Raw genomic sequence first — 27,293 nt, 5'->3', positions numbered from 1 at the left:
CTGACTTTGCTTTGTGTTTTGCTCCTTTTGGATATATCTGATTATGCGACCATTAAACCTTCTTATCTAAACATCCACAAGTGTCTGGTACTCTGTCCTGAACGTTACACATCACCAGGAATCAAACCCGCAAACTCCTGATGATAGGGCCAACGCTTAGACGGATGCACCACTCAAAAGCCCCATCACAAGGGTTTTTAATGGCTTAATAATTATTATGTTGCTGGAGTTTTTACACAACTCAGTGTCACTGCTCAACTAAAATTAGTATATCAATCAAAAATATATAACCAAAAGCATCCAGAAACTGACAACTGATGAAAGACAAGAGCATGACTTAAACAAATTATGTCATAACAGATAAGCTAAACCCACTGTTACATCCATAAGAAGGGCTGACAAGATAGGCGTGTTTAAAAAGTGGATACTAAGTGCCAACAGTCTTGAAAAACTATAGTTACACTGATGTTTCTGATCCATTTGTCCTTGCTTCAAACACAGCACCATACAAGCTACCATGTCACCACCAAGTCAGTGTCATTGCAGTCCTGAGAATGATCCACCACCCAAATAATACCTGGGGGGGGGGGTCTGTCAATAACAGCGTAAAGAAAGGATAATAAATTATGCAGAGAAACAGAAGGACTATAACCTGAAATTGTTTAACTACTAAAATGCACTTATACAGTAAGTGGACCTGATAAAGTGGACCATGAATGTAGATACAAGGTAGGTGTACCCCAAGTGGTCAGTGAGCATCTATGAAAAGTTTAGTGAAGTTTGTCCTATAAATGAAACCAGCAGAGATAAGATCATGAGGCCCTTTCAGATATAAAGCCCAGAACACTGGAACTTTTTCAGCAATACTGTCAAACTGCTACTTTCCTTGAAAAGCAAGATGTGGCATCCCATGTACATATACATTTAAAAAAAAACACAGGTAAATACAACGTATTAAGTGTCAAATTAATTAATGATGGATCCACTCCCTGTAAATGGCCCAATAAACTTACCCAGTATTTTGACTCCAGCTCACATTTACACACAACCTCATTCCACTATAACCTTATTTTAGTATATTACTAGAACATTTATGGGTAAAACTGCATGTGTACAAGTGATTACGCACATACACTTATGCAAGTGAGACCTGCATTTGTTTGACATCACTCACCTAAAAGCAAAAATGGTATTCACAAAATTGTGACCCAATGAAAAGCAGTCAGTGCCCATGCTCTGTCAAAATTCACATACGAAATGCCACCCAACCACGCTAAGCATACCCAGGTCAGACTGCAAGAGAAACCAGAGACCTGGGCTCATTTCATGGCTGCTAAACAGTCATGAGGGAACGGAAGAAACTCAAAAGAAAGTGAAAAACCACAAGAAATGAAGAGAACAAAAAGAATAAAATGCTCAAATCTTTATGTCCAGAGAACTTGAAAAATCTGCCAAAGAAGAGTTCATGACCAGTATTTATAAAGCAACTGAGAACAAGACTGCTGATCCAAATACCCTATTCTTATAGTCCAATTCATTTAAAAATGAATGCTTGCTCAGGTGTTACTGAGAAATATAATTTTTGACGTATGTGTAACTTGGAAAATAAGTACAACAAGGTTTTCTCCTCTAGGAACTGTGCTTTTCTCATTCACAGTGACTGGTGCTGCAGCACATTAAGCACAGCACCCAGTATCCACCAGTAGCATCCTCACACAGCTGAACTGACTTAATTCATTTATGCCCTACACCGGGATCTCAAGATAGTAAGCAGAACCAGTTTAATATTTAACTAATACTGGGAAACTGCATGAACAGAGAGATATAGCTGAGTAAGAAAGAAAAAGAGGGTAAGAAAGAAACGCACCACGCAGCCAGTGGAATCCAGCTTTCGGTCGGAGATGCAGCGGAAGTTACGGCTGCAGCCCCCATTGTCCTTTGAGCAGTCCCGTACAGGGCCAAAGGAGTCCAGCAGGACCTCTAGACTGTCAAAGGATGAGGAGATCATCAGCTCTTCCCTGAAAAACACCATAAACACAAAGGGTGTGGTCAATAACCACTTCCTAAAAACAATGGCTAAATCAGTGTGATATAAATTTAACCTTACAATGAACCAATTCAATTATATTCATTGATTCCTAAACACATTATGAAATCTCAAATAAGGTTTGATTAGATTCATTTTGATTCAGAAAGTAAAAATACACTAAACTTTTAAATTGTTTGTGCAATAGTGGATAATATACAAAATAAAGCCAATACATCATACTTTTTGGATTTTGTATTTTTATGTTAAAATTGCCTGAGAGTTTTGGCCGAAAAAGAGCACACATTAAATTTTCTCTTAATCATTCAACAGTAAATCTAAAACCAATAAAATATTATATTACTGTTTATATCATCAAATATCCCAAAGAATTGAATTGGCTAACAAAAGAAACACTTACAAAACTGTAAACAACTGTCTCAAACAAAATATGTTAATTTATGCTCACAAGCACTCAATACAATGAACTAAAGTTACACTGTAAAAAATATCTTATAAATATTATAAATATCTTATAATATTATAAATATTTTATTAGGTTATTGTTTTCTATAATTTAAACAAAATTATTCAGTTTCTGCATTTTACTGTCACTTTTCAGTATTTCTAAGCATGTCTTGCACACTGGGTAGTTTACCTGTCCCCTACTGCTTACAGCTGCAGCAGAAACTCCACCAGTCAAATAAGAACAGAGGAGAAAACTGCACGGTCATCATGAGAAAGAGTATCCAGCTACATTTTAATCATAATGCTAAATTTAAATGCATTGTTAATAAGACTGTAACTATATAAACATGTTAGGTATAGCATTAACTTAGACATATGACTACAACATTGAACAGTGAACATCTGTTAACAAGCTAGCAGGCTTTTTTAGATTCATTTCCTGTGACTTCTAACAGCAATTTCAGCTCCCTCAGTCAGCATGCACTGCAGTTTCCTAGAAATGTTAATGATTTGCCCATAAACTAGGCATGAAAGGAGTTCAAGTGTACAAAAGCCAGCTAGCTAATTAAAATGAAGAGTGGCAAGTTAACCAAACATTGAATATTTCTGTGAAAGGAGACAAATGTTTCACAAAACATGATAGATATTTAGGGGTAAATGATTAAAAAATTAAGAAACATGTAATTGTATTAAACCAGTTCTATCTTTCCCTTGCAATGATGGAGATTTTACCACAGTTCATTCCTGATCATTAAATCAAATAACCATGTATTATAGTGGTTTGACATTATTACATAATGTTTGTTTGTGCTGTTATTTGTTTATCATGGTTTTGGACTGCTAATTTCATTCACATGCTTCCTTTAGTCTTATCAGAATGCTTGGTGGTCTGTGCAAGTAACATAACAGTCAAACAATTATTCCATAGCTTGACAGTTCTCAATAATTTGCCACATTAACACAAAATTCATTTATTGTGAGGCAGTCCTGTTTTTTTGCATGTTTTTTTAAAATAGCTTGAATGTAGAGATTCTAAATTGATCCTAAATTTAATCAAGAGCTGGTTAATTATGTATATATAATAGCAATACAAAATGTACTATGCAAAGAACGTTCATATGAATTTCTAGTTTATGTAGCATGATGGCATTTATCTGCATATATCAAGAAAATTAGATGTCTTTTTTTGCATTCGTGAATCTTTATCCTTTTCATACTTTGTTTAGAAACAAAAAAAAGTTCTCATTTGCATTCTTTACCAAGCCCTGAACATGTGAACTCAGATGCTTTGACCTTGCTATGAGCTGCACTGATTGGAAAATTGCATTATGTGACTTTCCCCCTTCAAAGTTCTAAAAACATCCACATATTTATGCCATTACTTTGAAATATGAATAGGCAATAGTCTACAGAAATCAAAAGGCATGACCTTTTTATTGCCTGATATGTTTTCTGATTGCTAAATCACAGTGGCGCCCCATAAATGAGATATCTGTGATAAATGGAGTGGATTTATGAGCACGCTGCAATAGGTTTATCCTGGTGAGAAGAAAAAAATGGCCTCTATTGTTTTGAAAATATGACTTCCCCACTAAGAGATAGCTCCAAACAAATGGGTTAGAATTGTTGTTTTTGTTTTTTTCTGCATTTTGTCATGCAAACCAATTTGGCTTAGACACAATTTGACATAAGTGATCCTGCTTTTGTTTCTAAAAAAGTTAATCTGACCAACCAGATAACTACTGAGATAACTACTTTGTGGCTGGGGCAGGAGACCAAGAGTTGCTGTTTTTCTGGAGACAGAAAACACATAATTTTCACCACCACAAACAGAAGAGTTATATTTTAATAATGAGAGGGTGACTCTGCTACTGAATATTTGCTTGATATTCTGCACAAGTGCTAAAAAATAATTAATAGAGTCTATAATGTCAACCCCACTTAATCAAGGACACTATAGTTAATGCAACTCTGGCTCCCCCTCTCTCTATTCTTGGTTAAATTCTACAGTAGGAGTGTTGCAGAGAGCAAAGACCTTTTAAGGCCAAGATTGCAATGGCCGTTAGGAGGGAGGATGTTATCTTAATAGGGCAGAATATATAATGACCCTCGCTTCTCAGTAATGAGAGCACTTTGAACAAATTGAGACAAATCTGCTTCTGTGAACAAAACATCTCTTTCGGCAGGGCTTGAACAGAAAGTCAGTGGAAGCTTTAATTAGTAGTTTAATGCCTAATACAAAGAAAGGCTTTCACTACTAGACTACAGCAATCTACAGCCAGCACCTTTCAACAGGTGTACAAAGAAATTAAACTTAACCTTCAGTAATGGCCATTATAATGAAGAATACCAAAGTAATGGGAACTGCTGCAAAGATCATCTGGCGGCACACTCTATTCATTTGGAATTATTAGTGTTAAACAGTGCCACTCATCGTTCTCTGTGTATTGTTAAGGTTAAGATTCCTAAAAATAAATTTGTTAATATGTAGACAAGTGTTTGGTAATAATTCTTGTGTGTTGTTGTGTGTAATAATTCCTTTGTTATGATTGTGCCCTGATGACATTACAAAAACCTACAAAAGAAATGTCTAATTTGGTTTTAATTTTGATGTGCAAAATTCTTTGTTCACCAGTCTCCACTCGAGACATTTTGTCAGTTTCAAGTGCACTTCTAGTCAGGAACTAGATGATGCATCATTGAGCTTGGCAGTGAGATTCTGTTGTCGTAGTTATGTAAAAATATGCAAAGTCAGTGTAAATTTATGCACCAAACACATAACTTATATATATATTTATATTATAAATCGATTGTACTGTTTGCTCTCTTAGAAACATAAAACAGCATGCTTTTTACTTATAGCGCACACAGGTTTATACTTTCACTGTGCCTGAAAGAAGTGCAATAAGTGAGTGAGTAATAGACTGCATTCAGCTCAGTGGGAAAACTAAATGAATTGGGGTATTTCTGGTTCAGCTAATAAGATAAGAAATGTCCATTTTCAAAGCTCCAGTGATGTAATACTAATGAGTACTGTCAGCAATTCCCTTTTACATGATTTCTCTTAATGTTTGAGGAAACTGTTCAAAATTCAAATGAAGGGAGGTGTCCAGTGGTCAAATGTCTTGGATGCGGAATTAATTAGGACTAAGTAAACTAAAAAACTAATTTAAAAACATGATAATAACGAAAATAAATAACATATAATTGCACTTAAATAGTATTAAAAACAATACATAAAAATACAATCAAAACAAATAAGATAAACTATGTTATAGTGCACTTCCACAGCCTACTACAAACTACTAAACATAAAAACATAATAAATAAAAAGCATACCACTGTAAACAAAACGGATGCACTGGATTTATGAGACATACAGTTGTTCAGTGTTCTAGAGATACTGATGATGGCAGTATATGCTGAATTGCGCATGGTGATGATAATAATAACATATCATACTGCCCATCCCAAACTGTAGGTGTGTAGGTGCATCATTCCTTTAAGATCCAAGAGACTTTTTTTTAAACTATTCATCCAGCACCTGACATCTATGACAAGTCTTTAAAGCAACATGGGAGTAGTGTGCGAATTACTGTGAGACATTCCACTGCACTCACCCCACCAGGCAGTGAGGCAATTCACACTCAGCTGCACCTCTGTGTCCTAGGGCATATCACCCCAGTGTCTGGGGAGGGCCTGGCCTGGCAAACTCCAGCCGGCCGCATGTGGGGAGCCTGTCACTCTGCAGGGGAGCAGCAGGATTCACTCTAAGAACGATCCAGAATCCAGCAGTATGTGATTTACAGTTCTAATCCTCAGAATCCCTTAGCCCCCTAACTGTGACCTAGAACCGCTGCAGTGATACTCAAAACAGAAAATGTTGTGTACGTGTGTGTGTGTGTGTGGGGGGGGGGGGGGGGGGTGTATAAATAATATAAGAAAGCATATCAGCATATCAGCCAATCAAGGAGCGAAGTTTGACAGTAAGGCATCTGGTTTATATCACGCTGGCCATTTCCAATTCTAATGAACATCAGAGTGAGATATGTGTTTTCTACACCCAATAGTGCCTATTTAAGGGGTCATTTCCGACTTTATTGTTTCTTTATGGCCAGTCCCCCTATCTATAATTGAGTAATTTTTTCCTTCAAGATCTTTAGTCCTGAGCTACTTACTACTTTCCTCTAGCAAAAGCTACCGCATTTATTCTTTGTACAAGTGATCGTAATATTCATGAATTATTTCATTCATTAATAGTAATGTGCTTTCCCTACTGTATACATGTCATCTGATTTATCAAGTCCTTGAATTCTGGTCTTTTATAGCACAAATAACTTTAATTACTGTAACTTCATCTCATCTTGCAACCGTATTTTGAAACTTTGTGGCTCTATCAAAATTCTGAACCAAACAGGCGCATCTGTTCTAATATGTGAGCTTCATTAAATAAATATTCAAAAAGGGAAAAAGGAAAGTTTATGTTGACATTTCAACATAATTGGTTCAAGCACAAATTTGAATGCGAGTTAAGAGTGGTGCTGACAAGGCAGTAATGACTGCACTTCAAAAAAAAAAAAAAAAAAAAGGCCATTGCTTGTTACACACTTAAGCCCTGTGTTTGCCCTTTGTGTTTGCTGGTCTTTGTATTGGTCTTTGTTTGATGTTTGCTTTGTTTGAATCTGTCTTGTTGGTTCTATTCTGGTTTATGTCATGTCTGCCCCACGATCTATCCGTATTGGCTCTATGACTTTGGACCATCTTGACCATGACCCTGGATTTGCCCTCAATAAAAGTCGCTTACTTCCGCACACGCGTCCACTACCTCGCTCCCTGTTACACCACCACAAAAAAAATTCTGGGTTCATTTGCTTGGTACTTGCCTTACGTTCAAAACTCATCTTAGGTTCAGAATTCTTCTAATATAAATGACCCTGAAGTTTGCAGGTTGTATTCAATTAAAGCATTTAATTATTATTTGGCACTGCCAGCCAAATAATATTATTACTTAATTATCTTATACAAATAATATAATTACGTCGACAGCCCTTTTGAACCTTTCAGTTATTCTTAGGTAAAAATTGCAATGGATTGACACAAAGTCTATAATGAGCTGAACAGACTGTGAGATAATTAGTGTAAGAGTGGGCATTGTTTCAAGGTTGATGGTACAAGCTCAGATACTTGCAATACAGTGATTATTGTCATAATGTTAATAATAGAAGTTTCAAATAGGCAATAACTGTCAGTATTTCAGGAAAAAATAATATATTGAAAAACAAAGACTAAATGCACATGCCTGAGGGCCTACAAATCATTTTTTTAAGTGATACTTTTTTGATCCCACAACCGGGGAAATTCCACCTCCGCATTTAACCCATCCGTGAAGTGAAACACCACATACACACTAGTGAACACACACACTAGGGGGCAGTGAGCACACTTGCCCAGAGTGGTGGGCAGCCCTATCCACGGCGCCTGGGGAGCAGTCGGGGGTTAGGTGTCTTGCTCAAGGACACCTCAGTCATGGACTGTCGGCCCTGGGGATCGAACTGGCAACCTTCAGATCACAGGGCCAGATCCCTAACCTCCAGCCCACGACTGCCCCAATTTGATTTGGATGTTTATAGAGAAATCAATACTTAAGATCACAGATGTTCAGAGTTTGTGCCATTAAACCCCAAAAAAGGTAATTATCTCATATTCTATATGGTTAAGGGTGCACGGAGAAGGGAGCTGAGCTGTAATAAAGCAAAATCAGTTTATAGTGGTGACATTTAAGATATTTCATTATTCTATTGATGATGCAGTATCATTCTATTATAGTTATGCCTCAGAATTCCTCGTTGTTTCGCTGCTCTTGTTAAAAGAAAAGTGTTGTCTCGCACCTGACGTCCACAGCGTCCTCCATGACAGTCATATCCGTCTTGCACTTGGCAGAAGGGTTGATGGCCAGCTCAGCCGGGGGAATGACAAAGCTTTTGCTCAGTGGCAGCCACATGCCTTCTCCCAGAGTGTAGGTGAACCTGGAACAGAGAGGCCAGACATCAGTTTGCATGACACAAAAACAGCTTTGCGAGACCCTGTGTGTAATTTGACACTGTCAGGCATGACAAATTGGCAGTTAAATGACAGAATGGGTTCCAAATTTGCATAGGATATTTTTCCCCGTTGTGTACTTACAACTGGTAATATGACACACATGCTTTGGGATTTACATGGCACTACATAGTTATTGGTACAGGTTTTAAGCATGGATGAAAGAATGTTGTTTTTAGCCATACATTTATACATGTGTGTGTGTGAATATATATATATATATATATATATATATATATATATATATATATATTTTCACACACACACACATGTATAAATGTATGGCTAAAAACAACATTCTTTCATATATATATATAACATAAATGCAAGTTTTTTACATGTTAAAACCTAATTTCAGGTTTTTCTACACTGCTGAATATATGTAACACTCATAAAATGTTACCATCACTAGGACCATGTCAGATGCTGCCATTTGCCAATGTTTTAATGAACTGATTATGTATGTCTCTGCTGTTATTTCAACCACCACATGAACTTTTGAAGTAGCAAAGCTTTTTACGTTGCAAAACTTTTGAATATTGCACATTTGAGTATTCTAAACATAACTGCTTTTGGAACATCACATACTCAAAGATCCATTAAAAATTATACAGTACTGTTCACTGACAACATAGGCTTGATCTGAATTTTTACTGACCAGCTCATGAGGAAAAAGTTAATGAACACCACTTTAATGACCATTTTTAACTGCAGCTGAGGTCTAGGAAAGATCAAATATTCATATCACCACCTATGTAGCCTATACATCCTTAAATTGCATACTGGCCCACCTACATATGAATACTCATTTCTCACCATTAATGGAGGCAGTCTCCGTGTGGCTCTACTGCAGCCAGATGCTGCTGTCTCATGTTTCAATTTTGAGTTTGTGATTCTACTAATGCAATGGTTGTTACACAGCCCAAGAAAGTAGCATTATGTAAGCTTGCAAATGCTGCTGACGGGTTACTGGGTCATACTGTCCCCAGGCTATGGCTTATAAACAAAGATCACCTTGTGAATTTCGCAAAAACAAATTCTACAACATACTAATGTGACTAACGTAAGTAACTGGACAGAGGCAAACTTTGTTGTTTTTGCACTATATTCCGGTATGCTAACTTTTATTCTGTCACTCAGATTTAAATATGTATGAGTACATACCAAAAAAGGTATCCCTTTTCTTGTTTCCAGTTTGTAAAGTTTAAAAAAAAAATCTAGTCTGTGAAATATGGTGGTATAAGTATGTATATATGTAGTGTCCAGAGGCTGGAGGCGCTACCAGGAGACGTGGAGGAGGCCATAGGAGGGCAACAACCCAGCAGCAGGACCGCTACCTCCGCCTTTGTGCAAGGAGGAACAGGATGCAAAAAGACCTCCAGCAGGCCACAAATGTGCATGTGTCTGCACAAACGGTTAGAAACCGACTCCATGAGGATGGTATGAGGGCCCGAAGTCCACAGATGGGGGTTGTGCTCACAGCCCAACACCGTGCAGGACGCTTGGCATTTGCCAGAGAACACCAGAATTGGCAAATTCGCCACTGGTGCCCTGTGCTCTTCACAGATGAAAGCAGGTTCACACTGAGCACATGTGACAGACATGATAGAGTCTGGAGACGCCGTGGAGAGTGATCTGCTGCCTGCAACATCCTTCAGCATGACCGGTTTGGCAGTGGGTCAGTAATGGTGTGGGGTGGCATTTCTTTGGAGGGCCACACAGCCCTCCATGTGCTCGCCAGAGGTAGCCTGACTGCCATTAGGTACCGAGATGAGATCTTCAGACCCCTTGTGAGACCTAATTCCTAATGCAGGACAATGCTAGATCTCATATGGCTGGAGTGTGTCAGCAGTTCCTCCAAGATGAAGGCATTGAAGCTATGGACTGGCCCACCCGTTCCCCAGACCTGAATCCGATTGAGCACATCTGGGACATCATGTCTCTCTCCATCCACCAACGTCACGTTGCACCACAGACTGTCCAGGAGTTGCCGGATGCTTTAGTCCAGGTCTGGGAGGAGATCCCTCAGGAGACCATCTGCCACCTCATCAGGAGCATGCCCAGGCGTGGTAGGGAGGTCATACAGGCACGTGGAGGCCACACACAATACTGAGCTTCATTTTGACTTGTTTTAAGGACATTACATCAAAGTTGGATCAGCCAGGAGTGTGTTTTTCCACTTTAATTTTGTGTGTGACTCCAAATCCAGGCCTCCATTGGTTAATAAATTTGATTTCCAATGATTTTTGTGTGATTTTGTTGTCAGCACATTCACAAATTTGAGTGTTCCCTTTATTTTTTTGAGCAGTACATATATATGTATGTATGTATATGTATGTATGTATATATTAATTTTGTTATTGTTGTCAGGAGCACCAGAAAGTCGAATACCAAAGAGTACAGAATCATCTTAACTGCTCAGATCAAGCTGAAAACAAAACAGAATGCTCTTGACTTGCCAAAGTTACTGCTCAACCTGAACTCTGAGCAAGTATTGCACTTATTGAAGACAGTATTCAAGGCAAAAGGCGACTGAAAGCAGGAAGTGAAAATGGCTCCCCTACAGGTCTCGTAGCGCAAAGATGCCCAGTCTAGTGAAGTGCATGAGTTCAGGCATCAGTTGCAAAAGATTTGCAACCAAGCATTATAAATTATTGGATTACTGGATTATGTTTGATTACGATTGTGCCAATTTCACATTGTGCCTTTTAACCTCAAAGACATGTTAAATTAAGTAAAATACAACAACCAAGAAAACAAAAACTGTGTTATTGTCTGTTTTGACAGCTAATATTTTGCCACTAAGCATCACAAGATTTTACAGCACACATTTAGCCATTGACTGAAGCCGTGGTATCTTGTCTGACCTTGAAAAAAAGCCCTTGATTTAATGAAAATACAGACGGAAAAAGATACAGCGAATACAAGTGAGTTGTTATCCATATAGGAATACACAAACAAAACAACACCACAACAAGGCAACCCCCTTCAAGAGTTACAAATCCAAAGAGTTACTGTCTGTAAGCTACAGCTGGTTCTAAGCAGGCAAATTCACGCATGCTCACTTTACTCATCTACAACTAAATAAAGCAACTTTTAAGGAGTCAGAAGCAATTTACTTCTTTGCTTTATGAAGCAACCAGTATGGCAGTATGTTCTTGGAAATTTATACTGACAAGTATTTGGTGTTAGCCATCACCTTCTTCTCATTTGACTGTGGCAGTTTACATTTGTGTTATCAGTGTTGCTCAAAAGATGTCTGAGTAAGAGGTAAGTTACTGGTAACTAACAACTCTGTTTTTGGACTCAAAATTTATTTTGTAGTCAATAACTGACACGGTTGCTGTCACACCCAGTTTTGTTAATCTTCCAAAGTAACACCCTACAGCTACAAAATGCATCAAGCAGCGATATATAATGCCTGTTGACTTTAAATGTAAATCGAACCTTATCTTTGCTATTACTTGCAGTTGACAATGATATTACTAAGAAAATGTCAGGCTGACAGCAACAAAGCTTAGCAAATTACTGATTCTTCCTGAAGAAACCCAAGCACTACATATCATAAATGAGTTTAAATTTTTATATTATATTAAATGCAGATGAGTAGAGTGCAAAGATGAAGGTGAACCTGACATTTAGCAGCACTTGCAGCATTTGCTTGTAGCACTGTGATATGTGACACTATGGCATGTCAGGTGTGCAGTGGGTTAAATATTTTGGTCAGGTCAAAAATATCTGATAACAAATAAAGCATTTGACTCTACCAGCAGAAAATAAGCCATGATATCTTTTTGTCCAACATTGTTTTTTTTACTTTAACATGATCTAATGTTACTTGCTGCATTTCTGCTTATAGAGTGATGATCCTTCATGATCATGTTTTCCATTCAATATTCTGCAACTCACCCATCAGGCCTTGATTTATGGGAAAATAACTAGCATAGCCTTAGCAGTTTTAACCATTGAGTACGCAAATCTTCTTGACTAATACATTTTTGTGGCCAATTATCTTCTTATTGTTATTGTTGGTCGTTTCCACCTGCAGACTAAACATGCCCAAAAGGCACAGCATCAACTTTCTAAAAATGTAATGGCAAGCAAATGCTTCCTCCAACACACATAAAGCCATTCAGTGCATCCTTTCGATTTGCTGCTCATCAGTGTTGTAGGACAGCTGAGCATACTTGGCGGGGAGAACTGCCCAATTCTCTGTAACGAGCTGGCAAATGACTATGAATGGCAATGACTGTTTAACATTGACAGGAGTGTACAGAGAACAATATCCTATCCTGACTACAGGGGCCAAATGTACTCTCTTGGATGACTATAGCTTCAGCAGGATTCAAACTTGGGTCTTAGCAATAGGACACAATGCTCTTAGCACCCTCAGACCTTGCTTATTTTGCAACATGTTTGCTTGTGCTGATGCAAATGACAGGGAATCAAAGGTCATGAAAACATGCTACTTCAATGACTCGACTATTGTTGTTTTCACTAATACACTACATCAGTGGATCCCAAACTGTGGTACATATTCCCCTAGGGGTACGTTGTATGATATTGGGGGTATGTCAAAATATTCCAACATTAATCTTCATTTAAATTAATTTAATCAGCCAGCCGCAGAATTACACAGGTACCTCCCTGATATGGCCAACACAAACAACATCCAGCACAGAGCCAACTAGAACTGCTTATAGTTCAGTTCAAGTACCGCAGATTCAGGAGAAACTGACACCACAACTGGAGTTTCACTTTAACAGACATGAATTAGTTCATGGTTTAAATGAGTTATTAGACTGCAGCTGTTGTGATCTGCACAACCCATTAGCATTTTAGAATGTGTTTGTAGAGCTGCTTCATGTTTGCAGTGCTGAGTGGATGATATAACTGTGTTATATGCAATCAATGTCAAAGGTTAGTGAACAATTTGTTACTCACTGTTATGTTATTTTACAGCAGCAAACTCTCACGCGCATGTGCCCTCTTATTAAACCTTATAATTACAAAGGAAGAAAGTTCAGTACTGTCACCCTGAGCTCTGACAGGAACTCCACAGTGACCATCACCTTGAATGCAGTAGTACAGAAACATCCATAACATTTTTTTTTTAAGTATTACTCATTTTATGGTAAACATTAACAAACATGTCTGTTACATGCTGTCAGAAAAAAGGTACTGTATAAGCACTGTATACGTACTGTATAATACTTCTGTTTACCAATGTACAATATAAACATGCGCTCAAAGGTACAGTAACGGTCTTAAGACTCAACTGTATACCTTAAATCACGTAAGCTTGATTGTATCACTCTAATATATAAAGTTACATGGCTATGTGTTTTACACAGACAGGATACGCTGTAGGAAGTTTAATGTCTAGAGGGTACTGGATTGTAAAAATTCTGGGAACCACTGCCCTAGATAATAAAGCTGCATACCATGAATCCTCAAGAGTCCACAACAAAGTTAATAACAATAGAACTTTAGCTCCTAGTTGTGGACCACTCTACATTTAGTCACAAGTGAGATATTGAAACCTTGTCTGGGACTCTTGAGGATTTATGGTATGCAGTCTGATCATCCTCTGCATTTTTAAAAAAGAAAAAGTAGTTACTGTCTGTCATCTGCTTAAAATAGAAAGTCATAAAGCAAAAAGGACATGGAGAGAAAAAAAGCAAAGCTAATGGTCAATCATTTTTAAAAGATGCACAGATAACAAGGAAGTATGCCCTAAAAAGGCATCACATTTTCCAAGATGACAAATGATAAACCTTAGTTAACTATTGGCTTATAAACCCTTCTCCACTGAAAGATTTGCTCACTGAAGAGTCTCTGTCCAAATGTAAGAAATTTGCATTGTTTTTCCAATGACAAAATCATTAATATTTGATTGGGTAAAGTATCTTTTGCACTCCAGAGAACAGATCCTAAACTTACTCAGCCACAAAACATTATGGATCTTTTTAGAAAAAGAGGCAAAAATTGTCTCACATACACTATACGCCAAAGCATCCTGACATTAGTGAATTTTGGTACTTTAATATTGAGCAATTGCTAACACAGGCATTCAACTACACACACAACTTGCAAAATCTCAATAGAAAAGGGAATGCACATAAAATGGGGTATCCTGAAAACATAATCTTAAGGTCACTATGATCAATGCCAAGCATCAGCTAGAAGAGAATAACACAGAGAAGCATATGAAGACTCAGGTACTCAGTTAACTGTACAAGGTACCAGTATTTGACCAGTATTCCAATGTATCTCAGAAAGACAAAACAATTTACTGTCTAACAATTCAGTAAAATGCTGAGTTTCAAAGTGACTGTAAAATGATAATAACGAAAAATTCTTTTTAAAATGTCTGATACAGAGTATCAAACCACATATCGTCAATCGTGGAATATCCACTAAAATATGTCATTTCATCTCTTTGGTCTCTATTCCTTCACAATTACCTAAGAATAAAGTAGGTCATACCAGTGTCTTCAACTAAAAGTTTCATATGAAATCATGAGCTAAAGGAGAAAATTGCTGATAACTAAAAAGACATAGTTAACTTGCCATGTGCTTTTTCAAAGATCTTTTAAAGATCTTTGACATGGCTTCTTAGGACTTCAACTTTCATCATATGTTTTATAATATTTAATTGCCATTTGTTTTCTTTGTCATTTAAATCATATATTTTATAGTTATGTATAGATTATTGCAGCTAGAATTGCACAATTTTTTTTTTTAACCTCAGAATATGGTACTCATCCTTTACACATGACTGTGAGGGAAAGCACCTCTGTGGTGCTTGGAATTCTATATAATTGATTGATTGATTAAAACCAATATTGCTACATTGATGGCTCAAGAAGGTGTAATTGTTAAAACAACTTTTATTTTAAAATATAAATAAACTGCAAGCCTAGAATGTTGTTTAATTCTAATAGATTTGTAAACGCTAGGGACACAACAATGGAGGTTTCCATAGAATGACTCCTACGTACATGTGCACAGAAAATATGATGTTTGCCAATATTAGATGATACATTAGTATTCAAATATTAAACATGCATTACACTGAGAAGAGATAATGGGTGATCAATCGTATAATGGTTTTCATGTACTTGCATATTATGTATCCAAACGGTTTAATTTTCATCTAATAAAATGCTAGGTTAGCATAATGAAAGTACAAGGATGACAGTGCACTCAGTGCCATTTCAGAAATTAAATAACTAAACGAAATGGCTGAAAAAGTTTGCATGAAATTTTACACGTTCTAAAATCTGTTACACAAGTCTACCTCTTTGCAACACCTTCCTTTAAATATTGTGCATTAGATGCCTGTGCATGATTAAAAACAGGCAAATGTGTTAAACCTGTTATCTGAATGGAGATACTATTATTACACCCTCTTAGTTTGTGTTCCAATGCCCCAAATTTGTGACTGCAGCATTTTTAGTACCATAACGTGTAGTAGTATGGGAGATATTGCGGATTTGTGTATGTGAGGAAGCGTAAGTACGGAGTTATTCCCATCCTCTATTAGAGGGACAAGCCATCAAGGGAAATTGCTTCACAGTCTTCAATTGTTAGAGTCTATGCAAGTATTTTTCAGCGGTGAAGATGTTCCAAATTACATCGTGTCAGTAAAGAGCTTATTCAATAAAAAATCAAAGAACAGAAATTAAAACACCAGCAATGACACCATTAAAACAGTACATCCCTAAAACTGTTCAGAAATGCAAATTCAAAGGCAGCGCTACATGTTTTGGCAAGCTGGAGTTCAAGTGCGTAGGAAAAAAATCAAAGCCAAATCAAAGCCAGCTACAAGATTAACCCTGACACTTTAAATTCTGGTGCAAGCTGGTCACCAAAGGTTTTAGTCGAACTTTCAAGAAAAAAAATGATAAAGCACACAAAGCATTTGTAAATGGATTACATTTACAGAACAAAACACTGGGATTGAAATACAGATGCAAGTTAAAAAAAAAGAAAATACATCTACAAGAACACATCAGAACATCTTAGGTAGCATCCCACCTCACTGGGACAATAACAAAAACAGCCTAAAAGCAGATGAAAATACTCCAAGTACAAACATCTTTTGTTGCAACAAATTTCTCAAAAATCCTCTGTCGTCATTGTCCTTCTTGCTGGCAGCAAGGTGCTCCTGGCACAATCAGTCATTTACAGACCTGAAGATTATAATCAGTTTTGACCGTAAAGATATAGCATATCACTGAATAGCACAGAAATTGGAAACTAAATCAGATTACAACGGTTGTGTTGAAGAAGAAACCCAAAAAGCAGAAGTATAATACAGACAGTTTAAGGCATGGCAGAGCTTTTCACACAGATCTATATAAGATAAAAAAGCAGAAAAATATGTATTACTTCTTTTATATACACCTAAATTGTATTTTAAATGTTAAACAAATATCCATCAAACCATCCACTACAGCCTAAGTTAAAAGCAAGAGTTATAAATGAATAAAGAAAAAACTGATGATGGATTTTGTTTTCTATTCACAATCCAAATCAATCATGCATATTGAAAAACTCTGTAAAATTGAATATGAATCTTTCATGGGTGTTGCGCCAAAAACGAGGGTTCAAGTTTGCTTAGGATGATAACACTTATTCGTTTTGCTGAGGTGTCTGCATTTGATGGCATGAATCCAGGGGAGACTTGAATTTGCCCCTTCCCTGGGTATAACAAAGCACCAATTACTGTAGCACAGTTCTTGCTGGTTTGAAATAACTGAGGATTTGTGAAACTGCTGTGACTGAAAGCACTAAACCTAATCCAACCTTGCCAAGTTGTACAAATAAACACAAATTGATCTGCAAAAATGAACAGTGGTTAAACAAGATCATCAATCACTTCTGGAATGTTACTGGATCCTTTTTCTTCAAATCATTTGCAGCATGAAGATTTTTGCATAGTAACTGACATCAGGTGTAGGTTGTTCAAATTAGTATTAGCCCTGGTAAATCTGCCAAAAAGTAACTCTCACATTCAGTTACATTCTTGTTTTGATAACTGCACTGATTAATCTTAAATTACAGACAGAGGCAACAATCTACAGTTTTGAGGGCGGTGCAGCTACAGCAGAGAAGCATAGCCCTATTATAAATAAGTATATTTGTCCATCTGTGATGGCCTTTTACGGCCTTCACACTAATTAAAAGACCTGACCGAAGCCAAATACGGAAATTCAAAAATTAAACTATCCTTTGCTAGACTTGCCAATAAGCAATGTTTCCTATTAAGGTTATACTGGTTAGAGAATATTCTATTAATTGTGTACAAAATAAATGCAATGGTGTTCTAGTAATAAAGTGTTCTAGTTAGTAGTTTCTATTCAGAAAATTTAAACGTGATGTTTCATGCAAATTGCATCACATTTACATTTTAGCAGAAATTTTTAGCAGAGTTTTTAACACTTACAGCTAAAGACAACTGATAATTCAGTTAATTATATACTTTCCAGATCAGGATAAAATAAGCAAAAGAGTTGGCGGTAACATCATACAAAGTAGTGCAATTACTTTCTCCTGTAATGTGTCGTAACACATTACACTTTAAATTCTTGTAAATCACATTACTCATCTGCATCTATGAGAACAATATTTATTACATCCCTTGCATTTAAAACTTTCTTAATCTATATATACATTATTCATGCTGGTCAGTGTGCATAATTTACATGCACATACGTTACCTGTGACAGTTGACTGCGTAATTCCGCACGTGTATTTGAACAGTGCAGAGTGAGTGCAGAACTATCCACCACTGTAAACTCAACAAGTAATTTCATGCTCATTTACACATACTTGTACAAATGCACCCATACCAACAGTCCAATACCACCTGTGATGTAAGCCGAGTGTAGCTGTCCTGCTAATGAACAAACACAGTGAAAGAAGCTCTCCTCACACAGAAAAGTGTTACCATGCGTTCAGACTAGCAGGTGACAGAGTGACAAAAACCAGGCATTTCCTATGGGATTACTCATATGGTAATAAGTAGCAAGCATCACTGTGGCAGCTGAGGTTTTCTAAACCTTATGCAAATGAATTATGACGCTGTGAAGCGACATTCTAAACAACTGGCTCAAACTAATTATTTCGACCAATCGCAGGCACAGGGGTCCGAAGTCTCCAACCACTGCTCGGTTTCTTCCTTTGTATGAATATATATATATATATATATATATATATATATACACACATACATACATACATATATACATACCCCCACATATATATTTATTTCTGGCAGGAGTAGAAGTGATTGAATGGTCAATGATTCATGAATAACAACAATAAGCTATAAATAATAACAACGGCTTACATTGTTAGCTACATCTAATTTAAATGTATTTTAAATTAAGCTATTGAAGATAAATATTTAATAATAATTCATAGAAAAAATAGCAATACATATTTAGCATTTGTTTTGACTATTATATTTTTGTGTCAGAAACTGGAACATACAAATCTGCATCGAAGCTGATAGATGCCAAAACATAAAAGAAATACTTGTACAGATGAACTTAACATGCACAAGATATTTCTGTGTGTAAAAGGACAAATATCATTGCATAGACATTACATTTTTGATACCTGTGTGAAATTTTTATGTCGAGGAGAGATTGATTTACTTGTAATAGCAGCAGGATCTTTTTAGCTATCTCAAGGCAGGTTTAAAGCTACAAGTCCTATTATTATCTATGCTAGTTCCCAAACTGTGCTCCAGCTCCCTAGTGGGCTGTGGGCTCCCCACAGACAATATCAGCCTTTTACTCTGACATGTTCACTGTCTTCTCAGATGGCCTCTGGGAGACTTCATTTTACAATACTCTTATTTTGCCTTTATTGTATTTGTATATTGGTTTAAATAAATAATTTTCCCAGTAATATTGTTAATAGGGCTGCAAAAAACAACTAATTTGATAGGCGAATAATCGATCGGTTACTGAAACGAATACTCTATTATTCAGGTTATGAATCACTACGTTACCAATTCACTTTTATGTAGCTATTAGCTTTTAAATGTAGCTTAAAGTTTATGCACTCACTAACTATGAATGAAGACAAAGATTAATATCATTCAAGACTTCACTGTTTTAACTTCCTTGCTAAAACAAAAGATTAAAAAATAATCAAATTTTTTCTGTCAAAATTTATAACCAAGGATGTGTAAAGAAGCAGCACTAAAATAACACAACTAAATCAGTTTTTCTTTAATCAAATAAATTTAAAAATCCATTACAATTTAAATGTAAAAATTCTACAATCACAGGTCTTTAGTGAAAGTCAGCATCTTAGCATGTTCTTGTGGGAGTCTTGCTCTCTGAGAGCAGATACTCCGCTCAGCAGAGGAGACCAGCTTTTGTGGCAAACTTCCCTATGAACTTAAAATTGAATGATTCCGAGTATACGCCTCATTTCAACTTTAATCCTTTGTCTAGCCTGCTACCTCAACTGCTAGCGAATGGTGCCAAGTGTTCGCGGAAAGCAGAAACCTGTTTGTAATCGCTCTCCTGTGTTCACCGAATTTGAACACACCGGTGGCCTCGACGCAAGACGACGATGCAGTGTTTAAAACTGTGAACAGGGTCACTGTGAATAACACTTATTGTCTTCTCTTGTTCCCAACCCCATCCATGATTCAAGAGAACCTTCATTTCGGAACAGAAGATGTTACCGCTCGGCTCAGAACATGAAGTAGGATAGTGTATGGCATCAACATTAGCGAACTAGCTCACTAGCACAAGTAAGGCCCAATCCCATTTCACCCGTTGCCCCTACCACTTGGCCTTTAGCCCTCGGTTTCGCACGTTCACATCTAGGGTTAGGTTGTCACAATTTCTGTTGAGATAGAGGGGTAGGGCGAAGTGTTAGCGATACATGGCCCTCCAAGCGAGGTTTTTCGGAGGCACAAAAGTGCTATGAGAAAAAACAAAACTAAAAGAAAAACCGGCAACATGGCTGCCCGAGCGACCAAAGAAATCCACAAATATAAGTATTTTCTTAGTTACAAAATTATGATAACTGTTGTATTTATCTTAATCTTTAATGTCGTTCCAATATATTACGGTCGTTTTCTTCATAACAAGCATTAAAAATCGCTAATAGCATGCTAACGTTTCAGTAGCTAGCAAGCTACTTTTCCCGTTCCGCCTTAAATAGTCTAACAGCGTTGATGCATGAAACGCCAGAATGGCACTGCAGAACCATTTAAGGTGTAACGGGAAAATTCGAACAAGAGGCTGGCGAATAGTGGACTTCAGCTTTGTATCACCAAAGAATTAGCGGTGGGCGATAATAAATAATGGTCTTATACCCCCTCCTATAAAGCATACGATGACCTAAGTGTATCTAAAGCGCAGTAGCGAGGTTGCTGGAGTTTTCCTTTCAATGCTATCAAAACAGCGCTAGAAGCCTGTTAATGAAGCGACGTTTTTTTTTTAAATTTGAGGTTTGTCCTATTTCGTAGGGCAAAATTTCAACCACTTCCCTTTGTAACTTCATTCCAAGGGGTTTTGGATGACACTCGAAATAAAACAAGCGGTAGGGGTAAAAAGAACAAATGGGATTAGGTCTAAATTATCGCCGCGTCCCAAACCACACTTTTGTACTTTAAATACTACACTAAGGAGTGCACTTCTAATGGTATATGCGCTATGTTTATACCCTATTTAGTGAGCTAGTATGCGGTTTGGGACGAGGCGTATTTTACCAAGCTGACGAGTTTCCTCTTCAGATGCTGCCGGGCCAGCTGAGCTCGGCTTTACAAATAGCACAACTGACAACATTTTTTCTGAGTTTCGCTCCACACTTTTGATGATTTTGTTCTTGAGGCTGCCATCGCGCTGTTGTTCACTCTCCAGTGAGCGACAATGTCAAAACGTTCCTAGTGAGTGCGACAAAGACGCGTAATGACGTCACCAATTAATCGACTAATCAAGTACAGTTTCTTGAATGCGTTTATTTTTTGTTTTAATTTTTTTTGTAATCAAAAGTGTAGAACATCACAAATGAGTAGATCACAAATGAATCCAAGCATTTCCATTAAAAATTAAAGTAAGAACCGTTAATTCCAGAGGTGAATTTCTAACCCCTTTGACACCACAATTTCAGTTCATCAATTATTTTTTATATTATAAATATTTATTTTTTGTATTAAAATGTACATGTGTACAAAAGTTAATATGTATGAAAATGTGTTAGTAGTTATTGTATATGTACTTATGGTCATGAGTTATGGTCATACTAATGGGTATACTGCACATATGAAATAACATGCTCCACTGCTTCAGACTTATAGAATGTTGTATCTAAGTAGTTCATGAGGTTGCTAGTATTACCCCCTTTATACACAAGTACTGTATGGTATCAGACTAGGCAAGTACTAAAAATATGTACTTGTACTTGATCTGAAGAATCTGGTATCGAAGCTTCAGTTATAACTCCATAGAGTTTCTTGGAGAAAACCTGAATGTCACAATATATTGCATTTAGCTGCATTATCATTAAATTTAGTAAATTGAGCCCGTATTTTTAAAGGTCTTACCCTTTCAGCCATGGTGAAGAGCAAATAATGACGTTTGGCATTCAAAATGGTTAAGGTGGTCAGAGGCATGCAAATACTTTAGTCACATTGAGTAGAGCCCCCTCCTGTTGATCCAATCTAGCACAAAACATTTGAAAATTCCTGCTTTGTAGAGTGAATTAACATTACATAAATAACAGTCACATAAATATCATCATTACTAAATTATTATTATTAAAATCATTACTATGTGTCCAAAAGCTTATCGATATTTTTGTACTGTCCAATCAGGAAGCGGGTGGGGGCGTTAGGCATCAGTTTTGTTTTTTTATTCCCCCAGAATTCACTATAATATAGAAATTCAACCAAACATAATTTTAAATATAACAAATATTGTTGAATATTAAAAAAAAACATTTATACTGAGCTCATTGTTCTTGGAAAATGCTAACTAGTTATGTTTATAATTTAAGCACAACCATAGCCAAAAAAAGAAAATGCCAGAATGAATATTTAGCACTAGGCCTCACCTGTACAGGAAGTGAAAATGAGTAACTACTGCTCTGTGCTATTTTCTAATTGTTTTTTTTCCAAATTAAGGTTTGAAAGACAACAATTTACACAGTCACTTTGAGACTAAAAATACAAAATAGGTATCTAAACCTGTCAAATTGAGCCAGAAGTCTGTTTGCAGCTCTCTTTAGTCTGATATCCAACAGTCGGCAGCAGCCAAACATCAGCCATCACATTAGCCAGGTGAGTCAGTAAATAAAACAATTTGATCTGTCAAACCTTGTGGACTACAGAAGGTGGTATGGGCATTTGTGCAGGCTGTGAGTTGTAACAGTTTGGGAAACTCTGAATTATGGAGTGACATGGACTGTTTTATTCTCTTTATCCTGGTTTTGTTGATATTAAAAAATAATTCAGTTTCTAGATACCTCAGATGGCACTGCATTCAGCTGGTCTCAACAACACTGAGACAAGACTGAGTCCAAATGATGTTGACACAATGACAAGATGATGTTAGTTTATGGTCTCGAGACTGATCTTGGTTTGAAGTACCACAACGCTATTATGTACTATGCTATTGTCATCCTTGCCTACTAAATGCATATGGAAATCATTTTGCAAATGACCTCTCTTTCAAACATAATCATCTTGCTGTACACTTTTCTAATGTGTTTCAAGTTGTCAGGTAGGAACAGTGCTGTTATTGACTGGTGCTGATCGTTTGCAAATGTTCAAACAATGCAATTGCTTTAGAGGGCATAATTAAGTCCATTCTCCACAATGGATTGTCACATCTTCGCAATGTACACAGTCACAGTTTTGCACTGAGATTTTACAATGTCACAATACACAGTTACATCTCTAATATATAATTAATAATAACAATAATAAAAACACTATGAAAAACTTACCACATATTGATGTGGTGAAACTTCTATACTCTGTTTAAGCATTGGCATAAAGCATTATAGACTGGTGGGCTATAACAGTTACCCCAAACATCAAATAGCAAGATTATGGTCATAGAAACTATAAACCAGTTAAGGAGTGTCTTACCTGAAGATACGATCAGAGGGTTGCTCTCCCATCACCAAATCAAAACCACGCTGAAAAATTGTATAGGGCCAAGGACTGCAAAAAAACAAAGATATTTAAACAAAGTACACACACATTCACACAAGCACAGGGTTTGGTAGTGCTAACAAATCATTGTACGCTTTTCTAAGTCTTAATCTTAATCTTAAGTATATCATGAGTATCTCACATACTTGTACAGGAACATGAAAATTTTAATGTGCAATTTTCATCAAATTTGAGAAACATACGAATGAGCCCTGACTGAATGAGTCCAATATGTCATTATTAGAACTTCTAGAACAGTGAACAACTGCATGCAGCATAAAAGGGCTTTTTCTGCCATGTCACTGATCCTTTGACAGATATTACCACTGAAATGTGACATGGAAGGCATCTTTGAGTGACTGGCATGTAGACATGAGTTGAGATGACGTGCACATTTAAGCCAAAACAAACTGCCAATCGAGCTGGCGATAGAGATTATTATGTGGCAGCAGCTGTGAGTAGGGTGGGTAGAGGGGACTTTAGTCTCTAAATAAGAGGAGAGAAGATAAGGAGCTGATGCCTCTAGGAATAAGCTGTTAGCCTGAACAGTTATAACCCACCATGGCTGCTTCATGCAAGAGGGTCTATAAACACTAAACTGTGTCCTTTAAGACTTGACAAATGGAAGATTCTGCAGAGCGAGATGGTCTGGGTCTTACCTTCCCTATACCTCCCCATTAGGGCAAAACCCTCACCAATACAATGGCTATGAAAGAATACTGGCCCACCCCCCCAATACTTAAATAAATAAATAAAAGAGAAAATCTTTTTAAATAGCATTTTTTGCTGGACTTCCTCTTCCCTCCTTGAGGTGTTAGACCCAATTAAAATCTCTTCACACCTTCACAGCATGACACCAAGTATGTGAGCCCCCAACATCCTGAGTTATTTGCTCCCCAGCGCCAATCTTCCTGATTGTTCCAATTGGATTTCTAATTATCAGATCCATCTAGACAACCACCATCACTTCCATCTCTCTTCCAATTAAAACGCCAAGTATTTCCTCACCTCAGAGTCTTAATCAGACTGCCTCTGAGCAGCAGCCACCAAAATCCTGACAGGTTCACGCAAAATACTCTTCAGGGAGGGCAACGTTTAACCAGTTTCAGAAGTCCTAACCACTGTTTTTAACCACAGGTTTTTCTTTTCATCCCACTTTAAACATTTTCATTGCTTTAGAAAATTTCAGCTTGGTTTATACTCCTATGAGTTAGAAGGACAGTTTATGACAAAACACTGCATACCTTCATAGATCATGTGAAATGGCACGGTATAAAAATACTTCAGCATACTAACAAATTATTTTTAATATAGTGGAAATGTTTTAACTACTGGAGAAATGCAGTGAAGTTATCATGCAATATCGCTATTATCAGACAGGTCTTTCACTAGCAGTTAAACTGAGCTAGGTGTTATGATCAGCAACCACATATTAAGATGTAATAAAACCTAAAGAACTGTAGTTGAAAATGCAGTGGAGCTCTAAATCAGAATACTCACCCTTGATTTGGGCCCCATTCATTGCGAATGCAAAGATGCTTGTGAACAGGATCCTTCATATATCCATCGAAACAGAGGCATTCACCTGAAAATAGATATGAACCACTCTTTTTACTGCACTGCCATTAACAGAAAAAAACACAACATAATTAAATCACTTAATATAGTTGAAGTGCCTAATGCGGTATAATTGTAATGTGGCCCCACAGGGAAGCAAGCAGAATGGTAATGGAAGATTTAGTGTAATCTTACCTAAACCTCCAGGAAACCTCATTCCACTCTAATGACCTTTACAACATGTCAGCAACACTGCACGTAGCCATTCACATTTACTTAGGGTCAGGATCAACTTAATTTCAATTCAGTTTATCTGGGAAAAGCTGAAGTGTGCACTGCCCTAGACATCCCTGGCTTTGCAACTAGTCTTCTGTTTACTTATTAGCCTTAACTGCAGAAATATCTCAATGTCACTGATGTGCCCCCTACCAAAAATTCTACTAACATGCATCATATCTGTAGGGAAGAGGCAATATACATTCAAAACTTGCTTGTTGAACTTTACTTAAATACTATTGAAGAACTAGTAATAGTACTATGAAGCACTATTTCTGTTCATTAACTATACATAATTATTATTTACTACTATAAAATACAGTTAAATGTGGTAAACTGTTAAATGATGTGAAATATTTTTACTGTGCAAAATAGATACAGTAGACATTCATTCAACAGTTATTCATTCTGTCAGCAGCGATTGTCATAGTTTTTCCACTCTGATGAAGTACCAGGCAGCAAGACCATGCTGCTGTGCGATGCAGCTGACCAATGTAGGTGCACCGCGGATAAAGCTGGTGGACACACTAGTTCGGTTTGGTTAATGCTAAAGGATAACCAAGCCTGAAGTCTATCATCACTCCAAGATACCAGCAGTTTCTTCCATATGTCACTCTAATGTTCTTCTTCAATAACAATCTGGACTATCATTATAACTACTAACTTTGACTACACAGTCATGTGTATGGATGGGTGAAGACTAAAAGAAGCCTGGCTTAGCTAGCCAAAGCTCCCTTGAGTATGTTGTTAACGGGCTATTTATATGTGGAATACTAGTTTAATGAAGTGGACTGCATTATTATTATTATTATTATTATAAAACTAACGCTTTAAATAAATCAATAGAATTTAACATTTATTGGTAAGTGCAAATGATGATTAGACATAAAACAGATGAGATGTAGATGCAACTCCGCCTAGCTAACTGATACACAAACATATCTGCAGCAAGATCTCCAAATTCTAATTCTACGTAATGCTAAGGCTAACTAGTCAACAATACTCCAGTGAACTTTGTTAGATCTAAACAAACACGACAACTGATAGTGAAGATATTACTATGTTGGCAGTTTAACATTGTTTCTGCACGGAAAAAGCCAAGCAGCAGAAAAAATTGGGATGAAGCCATGGCTGACAAACGGTGGTCAACACGACACACACGCACATATATATATATATATATATATATATATATACTGCAACACAAGCTTGAGGTGAATATGTACATGTATAGACTATGAATATATACACAATAGGTGTTGCTAATGAAGTGCCTGGTCGGTATACACACTATGATTTATGCATACATCACTCCACAGCCCTATGCCCTAAGCATGCACTGTGACACATGCAATTGTTCAGTGTGTGCTGCTCAAGTGCTGCTGTGGTGCATGCAGGGTATCCCATCAGCTCTCTAATCAACAGTGCTAGGGTGTCAGGCAAGGCTAGCCACTCTGGCTTGTGTTCATGCCTCTTGTCAGGTCACACTGCAAGCCCGTCACCCATGATTTGGTTGCGCAGGACTGATGAGGATGCACCCTGAGGAGGGCTGGCCTGGTCGAATATCTGACATTTTAAGTGAATGTGTCTATGTGGCACAAATAAAGGAAAAAAGCAGTTAGGCAACTGGCATTTTACAAGCTAAATGTGTGGTCACATGAAAAGTAT

At 37.1% G+C, this 27,293-nt stretch overlaps 1 protein-coding gene across 5 annotated transcripts in view; it reads right to left on the bottom strand.

Moving 5' to 3' along the window:
• The window catches only part of astn1 (astrotactin 1), a 246,924-nt gene that overhangs the window by 111,222 nt on the left and 108,409 nt on the right, over window positions 1-27,293 (bottom strand). For all 5 annotated transcript variants that reach the window (XM_017718434.2, XM_037545381.1, XM_017718431.2 and 2 more), the window contains 4 exons: window positions 25,293-25,377; window positions 23,727-23,801; window positions 8,383-8,520; window positions 1,868-2,018 (listed from right to left, as the gene is read on the bottom strand). In XM_017718434.2, coding sequence (XP_017573923.1) covers window positions 1,868-2,018; window positions 8,383-8,520; window positions 23,727-23,801; window positions 25,293-25,377 — 449 coding nt within the window. The remainder of the gene's footprint in view (window positions 1-1,867; window positions 2,019-8,382; window positions 8,521-23,726; window positions 23,802-25,292; window positions 25,378-27,293) is intronic.

The sequence above is a fragment of the Pygocentrus nattereri genome, chromosome 2, assembly GCF_015220715.1.
Source record: "Pygocentrus nattereri isolate fPygNat1 chromosome 2, fPygNat1.pri, whole genome shotgun sequence".
Taxonomy (NCBI): Eukaryota; Metazoa; Chordata; class Actinopteri; order Characiformes; family Serrasalmidae; genus Pygocentrus; species Pygocentrus nattereri.
This window is presented reverse-complemented; position numbering and strand designations above follow the sequence as displayed.